The 14,484-nt window shown below is 40.9% G+C and overlaps 1 protein-coding gene across 1 annotated transcript; it reads right to left on the bottom strand.

Moving 5' to 3' along the window:
- Positions 1 to 7,015: 7,015 nt before the first annotated feature.
- LOC310934499 (uncharacterized protein) lies at positions 7,016 to 11,427 on the bottom strand (the record flags this gene model as incomplete). Its single annotated transcript, XM_083898236.1, has 4 exons — positions 7,016 to 8,077; positions 8,923 to 9,234; positions 9,670 to 9,926; positions 11,280 to 11,427. The coding sequence occupies 4 exons, from the start codon at positions 11,425 to 11,427 to the stop codon at positions 7,016 to 7,018; spliced, it is 1,779 nt and encodes a 592-aa protein (XP_083754362.1).
- Positions 11,428 to 14,484: the final 3,057 nt, after the last annotated feature.

Here is a 14,484-nt window from a genome sequence, read left to right as displayed (position 1 = left end):
TTCCGTTTATTTCTTTTTTTTCAATGAGAAAGAATGTTTTCTACTTTTTTGCGTCCTTTTCGTGAGAATGTGTCCACAGCTTTCACTGTCTTCTTATATCACTAAGGGCAAAGTCAATGCTGGAAACCACCGCAACCATCAGGAACTGGTGGGGTGAGTGGCAGGGTCAGTTCTAGAATGTAGGTCATTCAGCCTGCAGTACAGGAAACAACAAGCATCCCACTGATTTACAATGGACAGATCTATTGTATTCCTTGGTGTGCCATCAGTGATTGTTCACATGTGTATTGTACTTCTATCTGGACTGCCCTCTCCCTATTTCTATAGATCCAAAATCTCCAAATCCAGAGAAGTTGAATGTATGCAAGGTGAAGGAATCGGATATATTTAAAGGAAGTGTTTGACTTTTAGGGAATACATTTTTTTTGTTGCTTTCTTGCAGAGAATGAGATGATTGGATGTATCTCAGTCTGACGTCTGTACATTAAATGTGAAGCTAAAATCAGAGGACATGAGCATGAGTTGAGTTGAGGCTAGAGGGAAACAGCTAGTATGGATAACCTGTCGAGCTACTATCACTTATAAGGCTCACTTAATACATTTTGTTTGATTAACCCAAACTTAGATGCTTGAAGGTTACAGTGGTCTAATCCAGTATTTCCTTGCTAGTTGTTACCAATATTAAGTCTTTTTATATTGGTATTTACTATTTGAAGATGACAAATCCTTGCAACCCGTACAGTATAATAAAGATACATTGAAACTTGAACTTAGCACTTTATATGTATCCATTTTTTGGTTTGGTTTAAACAAATGAGATTTTTAAGCTTTAAAATTATCAGTTAAACATATTTATTTTACATTTTGGCACAAACTAGCCAGTTGTTTTCTCAGGCTAACGTGAATGTCTTCTGGTTGTAGCTCCATAGTTATCGAACACACAAACATGAGACTGGTTAAATCTTCTCATCTACCAAAGCAATCTGTTTAAGGTCATAGTTCACTCGTTTTTAAGTGTGGTTGTATGAAGTGTCATACTGACACATTATCAACACTGACCAAACTCCATAGAGAAAATCGGCAAACAGAAGTTGTTGTATATGTGTTATTTTCTGATTTTGTGATTGCCAAACAAGGAAGCAGTAGAGCAGTAGCTCTTGTGTCCCTGGGAGATTAAAAAAAAAACCATAGATGTTCTCTAAGGACTTTGGTGCAGAAGAGTGAGCAGTTTATGGCCTGAAAAGGCTTTCTTTTTAAGAATTAAGCAGTAGTAGAGATTAGTAGATATGCCTTATCTCTTCTGTCCCTGCTGGCAGCCTTGTTACCAATGAGATTGAGTGTCAAGGGCAGTGTTGATAATGAGTCAATACCTCATAGATCCACACTTCAGAAACTCTGAACTACCCCTTTAAGATGACACGTACATGTGATCATGTCATCCGCTGTCTTGTTGCAGTGTCCTCCCCTGTTGTACTCCGCCCCACCTCATCCTCTTCCTCCTCCCAGAACTCTTGTAAAGAAAATATCTTAAGTAATAAAGTGTACTATAAAGAAAATGTCAATGTTTCTAACTACTCTTAAAGTAGAACATGACAATTATGCTATATTACATTTACAGGTTGTAATATGACACTTGTTTGTATGACATTTATGTCGTTCTTGGTTTTAAATTGAGAAGCGAGTGGCTTTAATGTAGTGGTCTGGTTTGTAAATAATAATAATTATAATATAGCTATTTGGGCCCACAGTATGCATCACACTTACATTTATGTAAGAGCACTTTTTATCCCCACTGCTATGTAATACCCCGTGTGTACATGTAAGTGTGGTTGGAAGAGAAGGCCTGAGTGTGTGTATTTGTCTAGATGTGTGTTTGTGTGTGTGTGTGTGTAGGAAAGGGAGACTAAGAATGTAAGCATCTCTCTATTTGTGAGTGAATGAGTGTGTGTTAGTGAGTCTGCGGGTTGTTTCTGTTCTACTTGTATAAAAAAATACATTCTTACTATAGAAACTGTATGAGTCCATTTTTCCGGTTTTGGGTTTAATTTACATTTGTCGAGGTGTGTGTGTTTTTTTTTCGTTTTTTTTCGTTTTCCTTCTGCACTGTAATACACAATGAAACACATATATGTTTCCCATATCTGTATATACAAACCATGAGGCAATCAGTAGCCATCTCTCATTGCGCTTGTAGTGTTTTAGTGAACTGCATGCAGGAAGTGACTACTGTCCGCTGATATGGTAACATCATTTTCAAGCCAAAAGAATAAAGGACATATTTTTTGTAAATGCTTGTTTATTTTCTGTTTCATTTTGCTTTGCAGCCGGTAACGATTCAAAGTTGCCGGGTTTTTTTGTTAGTTTTGTCGTTTGCTGATTGTTGAATGACAACAATCGCATCCACTCGTTTCTCTGTCATCTGAACGTGATGTGTGATTGCTTGAACCTGGCCAATAGAAATCATTCATGTGGTTTCCAAGTACATGTTCCGACTAACTGTGTATCAATTTGCAAAATGTGACACGTGACTTTTCTTTTTTTCTTTTGTTATAACCAAAGATGTGGCAAGAAAACAGAAAATCTAGATTCCCAAAATAAATCGATTTTGGGAAGGGTACCTGGCATGCAGGATGCATTTATTGTGAGCAAGTGGCAACTGGATCCGAACGCTCATTTTGACGCCTCGAGATTTGTGATTCCCCGACTCCATGTTGAGGTCTTGCAACTGGAAATTCACAAACATCACCTGTAACCAGGCTTCTTCTTGAATGATACCAGCTGTCAATCACACTGGTGTCCACTCATATGTGCTGTGCATCATCTAGCATCTGTTTATTTCTAAATGGGATCAATAATATCATGTTCTATTGAAGAAGACCTCAAACTAGCAATTGAGACCATTAACTCCTCAGGAAAATGCTTAACTCTTGGTATAAATTAAGTAAAAATTGGCATCATTTCCTCATTTTAACGGAGTTCTTTTCACAACTAATGGAGTCGCCCCCTGGTGGTATATTCTTACTTTCTGGTTAGCATCGACCACATTTACAACTGGATTAATTGGTATATTGACATCATTAAAGATCACTGTGTGTGACATTTATTTACTAAATGTGTCTATACTGCCCATTAGCATGTTAATATTAGTGTGTAATAGCATTCAAATAAAGCATGCCTGTTTTTTTGTTGCCTTAAAATAAGCTTTTTTTTAATTATGTAAATTATTCATTATGGATGCTGCCAACTCGTGTTGCCATTTTTCTGCAGCAGCTGGAACATACAAAAGCGTTTCACATCTCAGTGTTTTGTGGGTATGAATCCGGGAAAAAATACTGATTCTTTCCCACAAAATGGGTTAAACGTACTCATGATATCAATGATAATATGAATAACACATGAATTACCTGGAGAACTGTGCAAGTAAAGCGAGCGAAGAGGCCTGAATCTTCAAGATGGAGTTTTATTTTACACGACCGATCAAAAGTTTCGGGTCACCGATTCAATTTTTTGTTTTCCTTTAAAACTCACACTTTTATTCATCAAAAGAGTTGCAAAATGAATAGAAAATATAGTCATGACATTGACAAGGTTTTCAAGGGTTTTTTAATCATCCAATAGCTTCTAACGTGATTAGCAAACACAATGTACCATTAGAACACTGGAAATGGGCCTCTAGACCTATGTACATATTCCATTAAAAACCAGACGTTTGCAGCTAAAATAGTCGTTTACCACAATAACAATGTATAGAGTGTATTTCTGATTAATTTAATGTTATATTCATTGAAAAAAAAAGTGATTTTCCTTCAGAAATACAGATGTTTCTAAGTGAGCCAAAACTTTTGACCAGTAGTGTAGGTTGGGAATGAGTTACAAAGATATAGAAGATGGATGGATGGACATTATACCTATTTCTTTGCTATGAATGAGTATTTTTTTGGGCACGAATCAGAGTCATGTCTGGGGCTCCATACAACGAAGAAGAAGAACTGCTCCACCAACCGATCCCCTGTCTGTAAATCTAATAGAGAAAAAGGAGCGAATGGCAAAATGAGTGTTCACATCCTTTCTGGTCTGTGGAGATCACCGCAGTTTCCCGGAAAAGATGCGCGAGTGAAACGAAGGAGTCCTCTGCTGCAATACTCGCTGTCACCATCAGATGTCAGTGCTTGTTGCACACCGGACATTTAAGTGATATATTATTACATACTACCCCCCTGCAACCCTCACGTGGAGGATAAAGTGGTAGAAGACGGATGGATGGATTATTACACACATAAAACTGATCATACACATGCATTATTAGATCATGCCTGTTTTCTGTCCACTCTGATTTCCTTCCTCACAGGCCTGGAAGCTGAGAGAGAGGGTGAGAGCGAGGCCACCCCCACCCAGCAGCCCCCTCCAACTGCTTCACTGTTTCTGTGGCTGCTTCTCCCTTCCTGTTGCCTAGCAACCTCACATCACAGCTCTCTTGTCTGTGATTGATCAGCAGCATCTCTACCCACAATACCTTTCTGGCAATAAAAAAAACAGGCATTCCCTTCTCCAGCCCCCTCACAGTAGACACACACTCAGATTAGATTGTATGAGAAAAGGCAGCGGTCAATTCCTGACCTTGTGTTCCCAGTGAAATACTATCCATGGTTATCTTCTAATAATGTACGTTTCATTCAGCCTTGAGGTCGGGCGAAGGACAAACGTGTGTTTACATTGAGTGTGTGTCGTGCTCAGCGCCAGCTGCACAGCGTGTTTGTTGTATGATTACGCAGTGAGCCATGAACATGTTTCTATACATGAACAGTGCTGACCAATCAGTCACTCCTGTCTGAGCTGAGCCTCATGCAAACACTGTGCTGCTTAACTCAGCAGTGCTCTCTGGAGGCCGCATGGTGAAATCGATGCAAAGTGCAGTTTAAATGAGAGAGAGAATGACACAGCAGAACAATACAGGTGTGATGTAAAAGGACTCCCACAGGTTTGACTAGTGAGGGGAGATGATTAAAAACCTATTTAGATGATGTTTGTTGACAGAGGACAGAATCTGTTCTGAGAAAAAAAACAAAAAAAAAACAATGTCACAGATTGTCCTGAGGCTGCCTGGAAACATTCCGTCGACAGATTTACTGACGTCAAGAACGTACAAAAAGAGATTTAACCCCCTCTAGATGAAGAAAGATGACAATGGCAAGAAAGATTAAATCAAGTTAAGTAAGTGATGCCATCTGCTGGTATAGATGCATAGAACACTCTGTGGATTGACTTCTCTGCCTTTTATGAAGTTTAAGTTGTGCCTTTGTGACCGGCAGCACAATTAAAAAGAGATTGGTGTTTTGAAAAGTGTTTTTATGTATGCGCTCATTGAAATAAATCAACATTTGCCCCCAGCTTGGGCAGTTTTAAGAGGCAAAGATATCTACTGTGTGAAGAGAATTTGGAAGAAGTACTGCAAAATGTACAATGATAAATGGTACTCATGGGCAAATATACATTATGCACATAGAATATGCATATTAGTTATCAATTAGTTGCACATTAACACATAGTTTAACACGTGGGAGTGTTATATATTTAGGTTATAGGTTGCTCAGATTTATTGGACAAACTGAACGCATAAAATTGCCGGGGTGGTTAAAAAAAAGAAAAAAGTATTAATTATTACACACAATTATTATTATTTATATATTTATATTATTTATTTATTACAACTAAATCAAACCGTATAGTTACATTGTCACATTTTAAGTTTGTATTGCTCATTATGTTCGAGATGATGACAGTTTTTAGCTCTGTGTTTGGTCTCTACCAACTGCATTAGTCAAGGTGTAGAGTGTTTATCAAAGTCTTTTTGGCTCAAACCATCTGCCTCCTGTGATTAATGTTGTAACTATTTTTTACACAAACATCAATATTCTAAAATGAACTACATTAAAACAATGGTCTAAATATAAGATCCGATCATGTAAACAGCATTTTCTGATTGCGTTATTTCATTGTTGTCGTTGTCTATTTCTTAGTCTCATTATAACGTTTTGTTGTGTACAAAAATGCCGATGTGAGTCACAATCGGACCGCACTCTCTGACAGGATTATAAATGGAATATTAGATTAGCAATTTCTGGAAAAATCATAATCTGAATTATGTCCGATTATGTCAGATTATTGGCGTCCATTACTGAAGCACTGAAAAAGAAGGAGAACATTAAATGCAGTAGCCATAGAAACATAATACACACAGCTCCCCTAAAGGATCTATTGTGGAACCACTTTAATTTTCAATAATGTTAATAATAATGATTAAAGGATGATTAAAAAAAAAACTTTGATAGAACTACAGATCCTTACACACACGCTATCCTTTGTTAATATAAAAATATTTATTTGCAACTTTAACAACTAAAACTACTAGGATGACTAAAAACCGAGCACAAAAAAAGAACAAAACCACAATTTGTGTAAACTTTATGAATGTGTCTGCATTGCCAGTGACATTGTTTATCATTTTACACTTTGTGCAAGAGTTGAAACATCTCAGGTAAAATTAAGACATGCAACACAGACAGGCATTTAACGACGACTGGTAGCATGAGAATTAAGACACCAGCACGATGAGACCAGTGTAACAATACAGGCACCTCAGAATCTCACAGATCTGTCATGGACGCCATCACTAACCAGGAAACATGCAGTAATAATCAAAGACGTCATAACAAGGCAGAAAGGAAAGTTGTGTCGTTACAGATCAGTTACAGAAACACTGCTTTATTGAGCTTTAACACTGACAATGTTTTTGTTGTCCAAACCAACAATACTGAAAAAAGGTTTAGAGACAAACGGAGTTAAAATGAGATCGCCCTCTGTGTTTAAACTCACTCTTTGGAAGTGCACTTTTCAAGAACAAATCTCACTCTGGTGGTTGAAGGTCACAATTCTTGAATCAAGATTTTCCAAACAACAACTCAGTGAATCAGATGCACTCTGCACAGTGGTTGTCTGTCTTTATACCAGGCTGGGATCACTGCATCTGCACTCGCTCCTGTGCTGCCTCTCTGACTTCCTCCTCCACAGACGCAGCCGCAGCCTCAGACTGTGACTCACGGGCGTCTGGATTGTTCTGGAAGTCCGTGCAGACGAGTGACCGTTGGTTGGCCGCAGTGGCTGGTGTGGCATTTGTTCCACGCGTGTCTACGTGGGAATTAGTTTGGGGTGCGAGGGACTCTGTGGGGCCGGGGAATGTTCGGCAGTGGAGTTCTGTGTTTATTTCCGATTCTAATGCTGTCTCTACTGTGGGGAGTGTGGGGGTGATGGAGACACTTTCACTCAGAAAAGCAGCAGTGTCCTTCACAGAGCCGTCCATTTGATAATGCTGCATGGTGGCGGTGTTGTGGAAGGGGTTACTGAGGCGCATGAGCGTGTTGTTAGAGTAACTCAGCACAGAAGGAAGTGGAACAGAGTAGGGGGGAGGACTCATTCCGTGTAACGAGCAATCCCAGTCTTCCTCCTCTTCCTCATCCTCCTCGTCATCATCATCATCATCCTCTTCATCCTCCTCGTCCTCTTCCTCTTCTCCCTCCTCAGGGTCAATTGTTTCTAAGCTGTGCGTGCTGCAGTCTGACAGCCCGCTGCACATACTACTGCCGTCCTCATCTTCCTCATAGGCTTCATCATCCTCTTCCTCATCTTCATCTTCCTCCTCCTCCTCTTCTTCCTCCTCCTCCTCTTCTTCTTCTTCATCTAAATGTGAATCTGTGTCACCTGTGTTCTGGAGGTGCATGATGGGAATGTGCGATGGTGTGCCACTCATCAGTGGAAACTGCAGGTTCGGCTGCTGTTGCTGCTGCTGCTGCTGGACCAAGGAGGAGTCTCCATGGTAACCGTTGCCATTGGTTACATGCTGCTGCTGCTGCTCGGGCTGCTGCTGCTGTTGCTGCTGCTCGTCGCGGCTCTTCTCCAGCTCCAGCTTCATGATGGTGTGCAGGAAGTGGGTCCGCACCCGGACAGGGTTGAACTCCAGGCGTCCTGTGGTGTTGCTGCAGCCGTCTTTTGTGCAGCCACATGGGAAGGACATACGGTCAACCTGAAGACAAACAGAGTCATTCAGCACACGGGTGTGGGACAGCAGTCAAAGTGGAAGGTAAACACAGCTGCCAACCAGAGCTGGTCATGCCTGAAGAGAAACTATAGGCTGTACCTTTAGTTTCATGAATTTTTGAAACACCTCAGTGCAGTAAATGTGGTTAATAACCTGAAAATCATATTTGAAATTTTTATTATATGATGATTAAAATAATCATTCCTGTTTGATTTTAAATCCTCCCAGGCCTTGAGTATAAATGCAATAAGACATTAAAGGGATAGTTCAGGTTTTTTGAAGTGTGGTTTTTTTTTAAGGGTTCTTGGTAACACTAATGGTTCCAGTAAGAACTATTTTGATCCAGAGAACCCTTTAAAAGCCCTTTCCTGAGGGTTTTAAAAGGGTTCTTGGTGGAACCCTCCAAAAGGGTTCCAGGTGGAACCTTCATAAAAAGGTTCTACTTGAAGCCAAAAAGGGTTTTACTTAGCACATTTATTTCTAAGAGTGTACTGCTGCCTTGTTTGGCAAGTTTGTTTCACTTCGTTAAATCAGAACCAATCTGTCAGATGAGTTGATTTCCTCCTGGAAAATGGCCGAACGAGTTAAAACTGACCTGAGAAATCTAATATTCATCACACACATTTCATACTAGTAGCTTAAACAGTTTTTAGTTGTAAGATTGTGGCTGCAATGGCAACACTGCTGCTAATATTAACATTAAATTATCATTGGAATCAAGAGGCCTTTTGGTTTTCCCCACAGGGAAAAGATAGTAGTGTTATTGTAGGTGAATGTTTTATTGTACAGACAGACATGAACAACACTGTAGTATTATTGATGGGCCTCACCACAGTTCCATTTACCTGGCACTTAATGCCGGCCAGGCTGCAAGCACAGGTTTCCGGGTCACATATCCCACGGCACCGGCACCCACACTCCTCTCTGGACATACGGAGGGCGCGCAGCTCATGCTTCTCCTCCACGTCAATGCGCCGCACCCCTGAGGCGCGGAGAAGGGCGCGGCGTCTCCTCGTAGTCAGAGGCTGGAGAAAGAAATACTCATCCACCTCTGTGTTGTCCACGTCCAGGTCGTCTTCGGAGATGTCGTCGAGCGTGAGGGTGTCTGCCTCCACGGATGACACGGTGCCATTCTTCGTCAACTGGAAAAGGAGAGGAAATAAATATAAATGAATACTGGACAATAAATGTAGGCGTGCATCTGGAGATACCGTTAATAGGATAATTTCATGCAGAGAAAACTCAAAGGACTACTTAAACATGCAGAGTGTGTGGTCCAGGCATATTTAAAGGTCCAGTGTGTATCATTTAGGGTTTATTGGCATAAATTGAATGCACTACACATAAATATCCATAAGTTTAAAGTGGCTTAGCTTTTTAGTAGGTTTGAAGCATACTACGCTAACAAAGGAAAGCGTCCTTTCTGGTGATGTGAAGGCCACCATAGTTCCTTTATTAGATCTCACACACTGGAGCTTTAAAAACACAGCGATTAGTAACGATCATTTTCCCACTTGATAGCAAATAAACTCAAAAACTACACTTCAGAATAACACGGCCTCAGTTGGCCCACAGACTTTGAGTTTGATGGCGTTGAGTTTCTCCTCCTTCAGGTGATCCCTCAACATGTTGCGATGGCTCCTTTTCTGCTCCATGGCAAACTCCCTGAGGGTGAATCGCCTCACGCCGCTGTGACGTGGTGACATCCCCAGAGTGCTGCCGCCCTGTGTGGGCACGCTGGTGAAGCCTTGCCGGCGACTGAAGTAGTAGACTGTTACGCTCTCAAAGTGCACGTTGCGACCCCGCAGTCGCTTTGACTGCTGCTGGAGAGAAGCTGAAATTGAGACAAAGAGTTGGGTCTGCTTTAGATCACTACTGCTTAAAGGTGCATTATGTAGTAAATCTAAAGCAACTGGCCATAAAATCCTCCTAATATGTCACAGTGACTCAGGAATTATTCATATAACAAACTGAACTAATCGACAACAACAGTACAGCCAAAATATTTGCATTAAAAAATATATTTTGCAGACCGCCAATGATGTTTTGGCATGTGGCGCCACCTACCGCCGTCTACCAATCATTGCAGTCAGTAGAGTCTCAGCTGGCGAGCAACCACGGGTTGCCAGTTATGTCTGAGCTATAATGGCGGAAAAAACAAAACCTAAAAGATCTCAGTGTTTTGAATTTAAATGAGTGTAGTAACCGTTTTTGGCCACATTCTTACATATGGCGTCTTTAAGGTGAAATGCTATTATTGCAAAATGCTGTTAAAGTATCATTAAACACTTTTATCATCATAATCAATAAAAAATATACAGTAAGTGTTGTTTGAAAAGAAATATAGATTTTTCATTGTGGTAATTTCTTTTTTTATTGTGCATATGACCTGATGCTCAATAATAAAGACTAATTATATAGAGTCTTGCCCTAAAATCTTGCAAATACACATTATTAATATTAGCTCAAATTTTGAGATTTCACAAGTCGGGAATATAGAGTTTTAAATATTTTTGCATTGTGCCCTCTCTACTCCAACTGTATACCTGAAGAGTGTGTGCTGCTGCCTGGGTGTGGCTTTGGATCTCCACCCAATCACTCCACCCCCCCCATCTCATTTATCTGCCTTCCACCTGAAGCAGTTGTAGGAAGTGACTGTCACTGGAGCACTAAGTGCTTCAGATCTGTCATTGTGTGTTTGGACAGATTTGTGCACTGCCTGCAGCTCATCTAACATCTGACCATTGCTCTCCTCGGATCACCTGCTAATTCTCAGTTTATTTACGGTGCAGTGTGAGCCCCCCCCCCCCCCCCCACACACACACACACACTGCCACACTAACTCCTGCAATAACACTGTGCACTGGACCACATTGGACCAAATAGTCAGCTCATTTCAGTTTGTGTCCTCTTTTATGAATCATCGGTCTTAAATCTGCCTTTAAAACACCAGTGTGTAGTAACCAGGTAAACACTTTGGTCTCATGCATACAAACCTGGGTAACGTAATTGACTTATCATACAACAAGCAGCAAAAATATTATCATAAAGTACTATTTTGTGCCTATTTAGGAGCTCCTTGCAAGTATTATACAACCAGAATTATACACAATTACTATAAAGACATTAAATAGGGTATTTGGCACTCGGTACAGTATATGTGCTGACATGATCATTGTGATCTTACAGTTTAGCAGTCCAGAGGGAATGGGATGGTTGAGGCTGTCGCTGCTGTTGCCGCTGTCGCTGCAGGAAATGTCGTCGTCGTCACACTCCTGCAGTGAGAGGTAAGGGGCCGTGCCCTCCTCAAGCTTCCTCTTCAAAATCCCACTCATTGTGTGGCCCACGTGTCTGCAGAAAAGTAAACACAAAAGCAACATCAGCGCATGACCCAAAAGCCTCCTGAAGAGGCAGCAAATGAAGAATGGAGAGATATTTGGATGTTTTTTTTTTGATACGAGAATACCTTAGGAAATTCAAACATTTACATGTTTTTCACCTTAGATCTAGAGGGTTTTGTCCAGAATTGTCATAGAAATAAGAATTTGATCATTAAAACAAGATCATTTGCCATGCCACAGTAAGATAAGATCAAATTAAACACATGCAGCACAGCTTGGTTTCACTTTTTCTTTCTTCTTCTTCTTTTTTTTCCACAAAACTGCATGAAAAAAAGTTGTTTCAAACAATGCTTTTCAAATTAAAACATAGAGGTTAATATACATACAAATGTATATGTGGAACCCAAACATGGCAGTCATCTTGAAGCCTGGTCCCATACTGAGGAGACCGGTGGAGGGGTTGATATTTATATAAAACCAATTTCCTACATTACACGAGCTGACCACAGACTGAAGTACCACTCAATTATGCAGGATTGAATATAAACAAAGGAAGTGCCTGTGGAACAACAACAACTGAATCTTGTGATAGTTATTCCAGAGCCTCGAAGGTCACACCAAAATTCAAGGAGCGCTGTGTATTATATACTGTACAATCCCATTTTTTGGATTTTTTTAAAAAATGCCTCACAATGAGGGAATGAGTCATGAATCTCTTGAGGTTTTTGCCACTTTAAAAGTTGAATTGAATTGAATTGTTGCGACGTACTGATTCCCACAGGATGATAATGTGGAAATATTCCGAGACAGGTGATCGTCAGAGTTGATGAAGTTCTCTCACACACTTCAAAGTCACTGCTCACGGTCAGAAATTAAACGTGAACCCCGCAGCTTTGCCTCACTTTGTCCTTACTTAAATTTCCAATTTTGTTTCGAAACTGTTGAGCTGACTGCTCGAGCTGGTGGAGGATTACATCATATGCAGCAGAGCTGAATGCTGGGCCAAGCTTTTTCCTCTCTTGACTGGCTTTGTCTCCTTTCTCCTTCTCTTAACTATACATATATCCTGCCATACACAGCTCCATCCTTTGCTGCATTATCTCCGTTTCCGCCACTCATGTCTTACCTTATTTCTTGCAGCATTTGGGTCATTATTTAGGTATTTAGTCCTTCACTTCACCTCATGTTATGTCATTTCTTTAGGATTAAAAGAGGAAAATTCATAGTACAAGAAATACTGAACATATCTCACTATATACCATCTCCCAATGGGTTTGATGTCATACACCTTCTGGCTTGAACTCTGCATGTATAGACACACACACACACACACACACACACACACACACACACACACACACACACACACACACACACACACACACACACACACACACACACACACACACACACACACACACACACACACACACACACAGGCGTAGATGACAGGCTCACATGTCTGCATGCACGCACAGCCTCCCAAACACCGATGAGGGAAGTCTTATTGACAGATGTGAAGGAGCATCCGTGATGTGATTAAATGTCTCTCTCTTCTCTGATCCCCTTTGACAGACACTGACCTGTTTCCTTAGCTCGCCTTTGGTTTCCAGGAAGTCCTCCACTCTTTCCTCTGCATCACACAGTGTTCACCAGCAGCGGCCAAACATCTCCATGTGTCGTGATGATGCAGTGAGCGCTGCCATGATGCCTGCTCTCTCTCTCTCTCTCTCTCTCTCTCTCTCTCTCTCTCTCTCTCTCTCTCTCTCTCTCTCTCTCTAGCAGCCTCAGGCACTATTGTGCAGCAATGAGCCTCTCCTGCCTCTGTCTATCTTATGCATTCTCCCTTTGCACCCTCATCCTCTTGCTCATGCTGTCAGCTCTCTCACTGTCTGCTCATCTCCTGCTCCTCTGCACCCCCCCCCCCTTTCTCTTTCTCTCTCTCTCTCCCTCTCTCTCCTCACAAAGACTTTTTAGCTGGATGCTGCTGCCGGCTGGAGCGCTGGAGCTTGACTGAGGTGAAGCAAACCCTTTGAGATCACAGAGAGAAGAGAGAGAGAGGGAGAGAGGATGGGGTGTACATGAGGGGGGTGGATGTGATGAGGTTTGTGGGGGTTGGTGTAGATTTTCCACAATCTTTAGGAGAATGATTATAATGTTGTTGAAACTTTGTGTTTCCCACCTAATATTATCTTATTCTGCACACTGATATGTAAGAGACAGTGTACCATGGTCCCTTGCTTTTGTGATGCTCCTTTTTTAGTATATATATGTATATATATATATATATATATATATATATACAGGTAATTTGAAATTTAAATTGAGAGCAGAGCAAAAACAGATCACAGGAAAAAGAGTCTGTGCTGGAAATAAATCATTTTCACTTTGCCTTTGCACAGAAATGTATGAGGCAATACTGGCTTGTGAGAGTGATATAAATAAACGAACAGTATTGTGTCATTGTTATCATTTTCCAAAAATAATGAGAGGGCCGGTTAATGTGCCTTCGTCACAGCAGCCATTTTAATATGTTTTAGCAGGAGAGGCACAGGTGTTAGTGATCACATTCATGACGCCGCTGACCAGTTTATGTCAGAACACTGTGACAATGAACCAGCGTGCAGCCTGAAACTGAGCACGCTAAATGGCACACATTTAATTATTTACACCTGAGATTTTCCTACTGAGACCTGTCAAAATGGCTGCAAGATCTCATTTTGTGCTTATTAAAAAGTTGATTATTCAAAGCTAATGTGTTGTGCTGATCATATACTGATGACACTGTGAGGGACACAACCAGGCAGAGGGATATGCAACACGACCAAGAGCACGACGTGTACTGTACACCTTAAGTGAGCCAGCTGTGTTCACCATCTTCACAACTGCCATAATACACAGTTACCTGTGTTACGACAACAGCTGTAATATATGTGTAAACAGGTTTGACTTCTGAAATCTCGTCGTGTCTGTGTGTACTTCAAATTTGATTGTGTGTCGCACAAAAAGCGACTGAGTCATAGTGATGTTCAAAGCAGTGACGTTCATAAC

This window comes from Microchirus variegatus, assembly GCF_963457635.1.
Source record: "Microchirus variegatus genome assembly, chromosome: 1".
In the NCBI taxonomy this organism is placed as follows: Eukaryota; Metazoa; Chordata; class Actinopteri; order Pleuronectiformes; family Soleidae; genus Microchirus; species Microchirus variegatus.
Note: the sequence above shows the minus strand (reverse complement) of the source record. Positions and strands in the feature narration are given on the sequence as shown.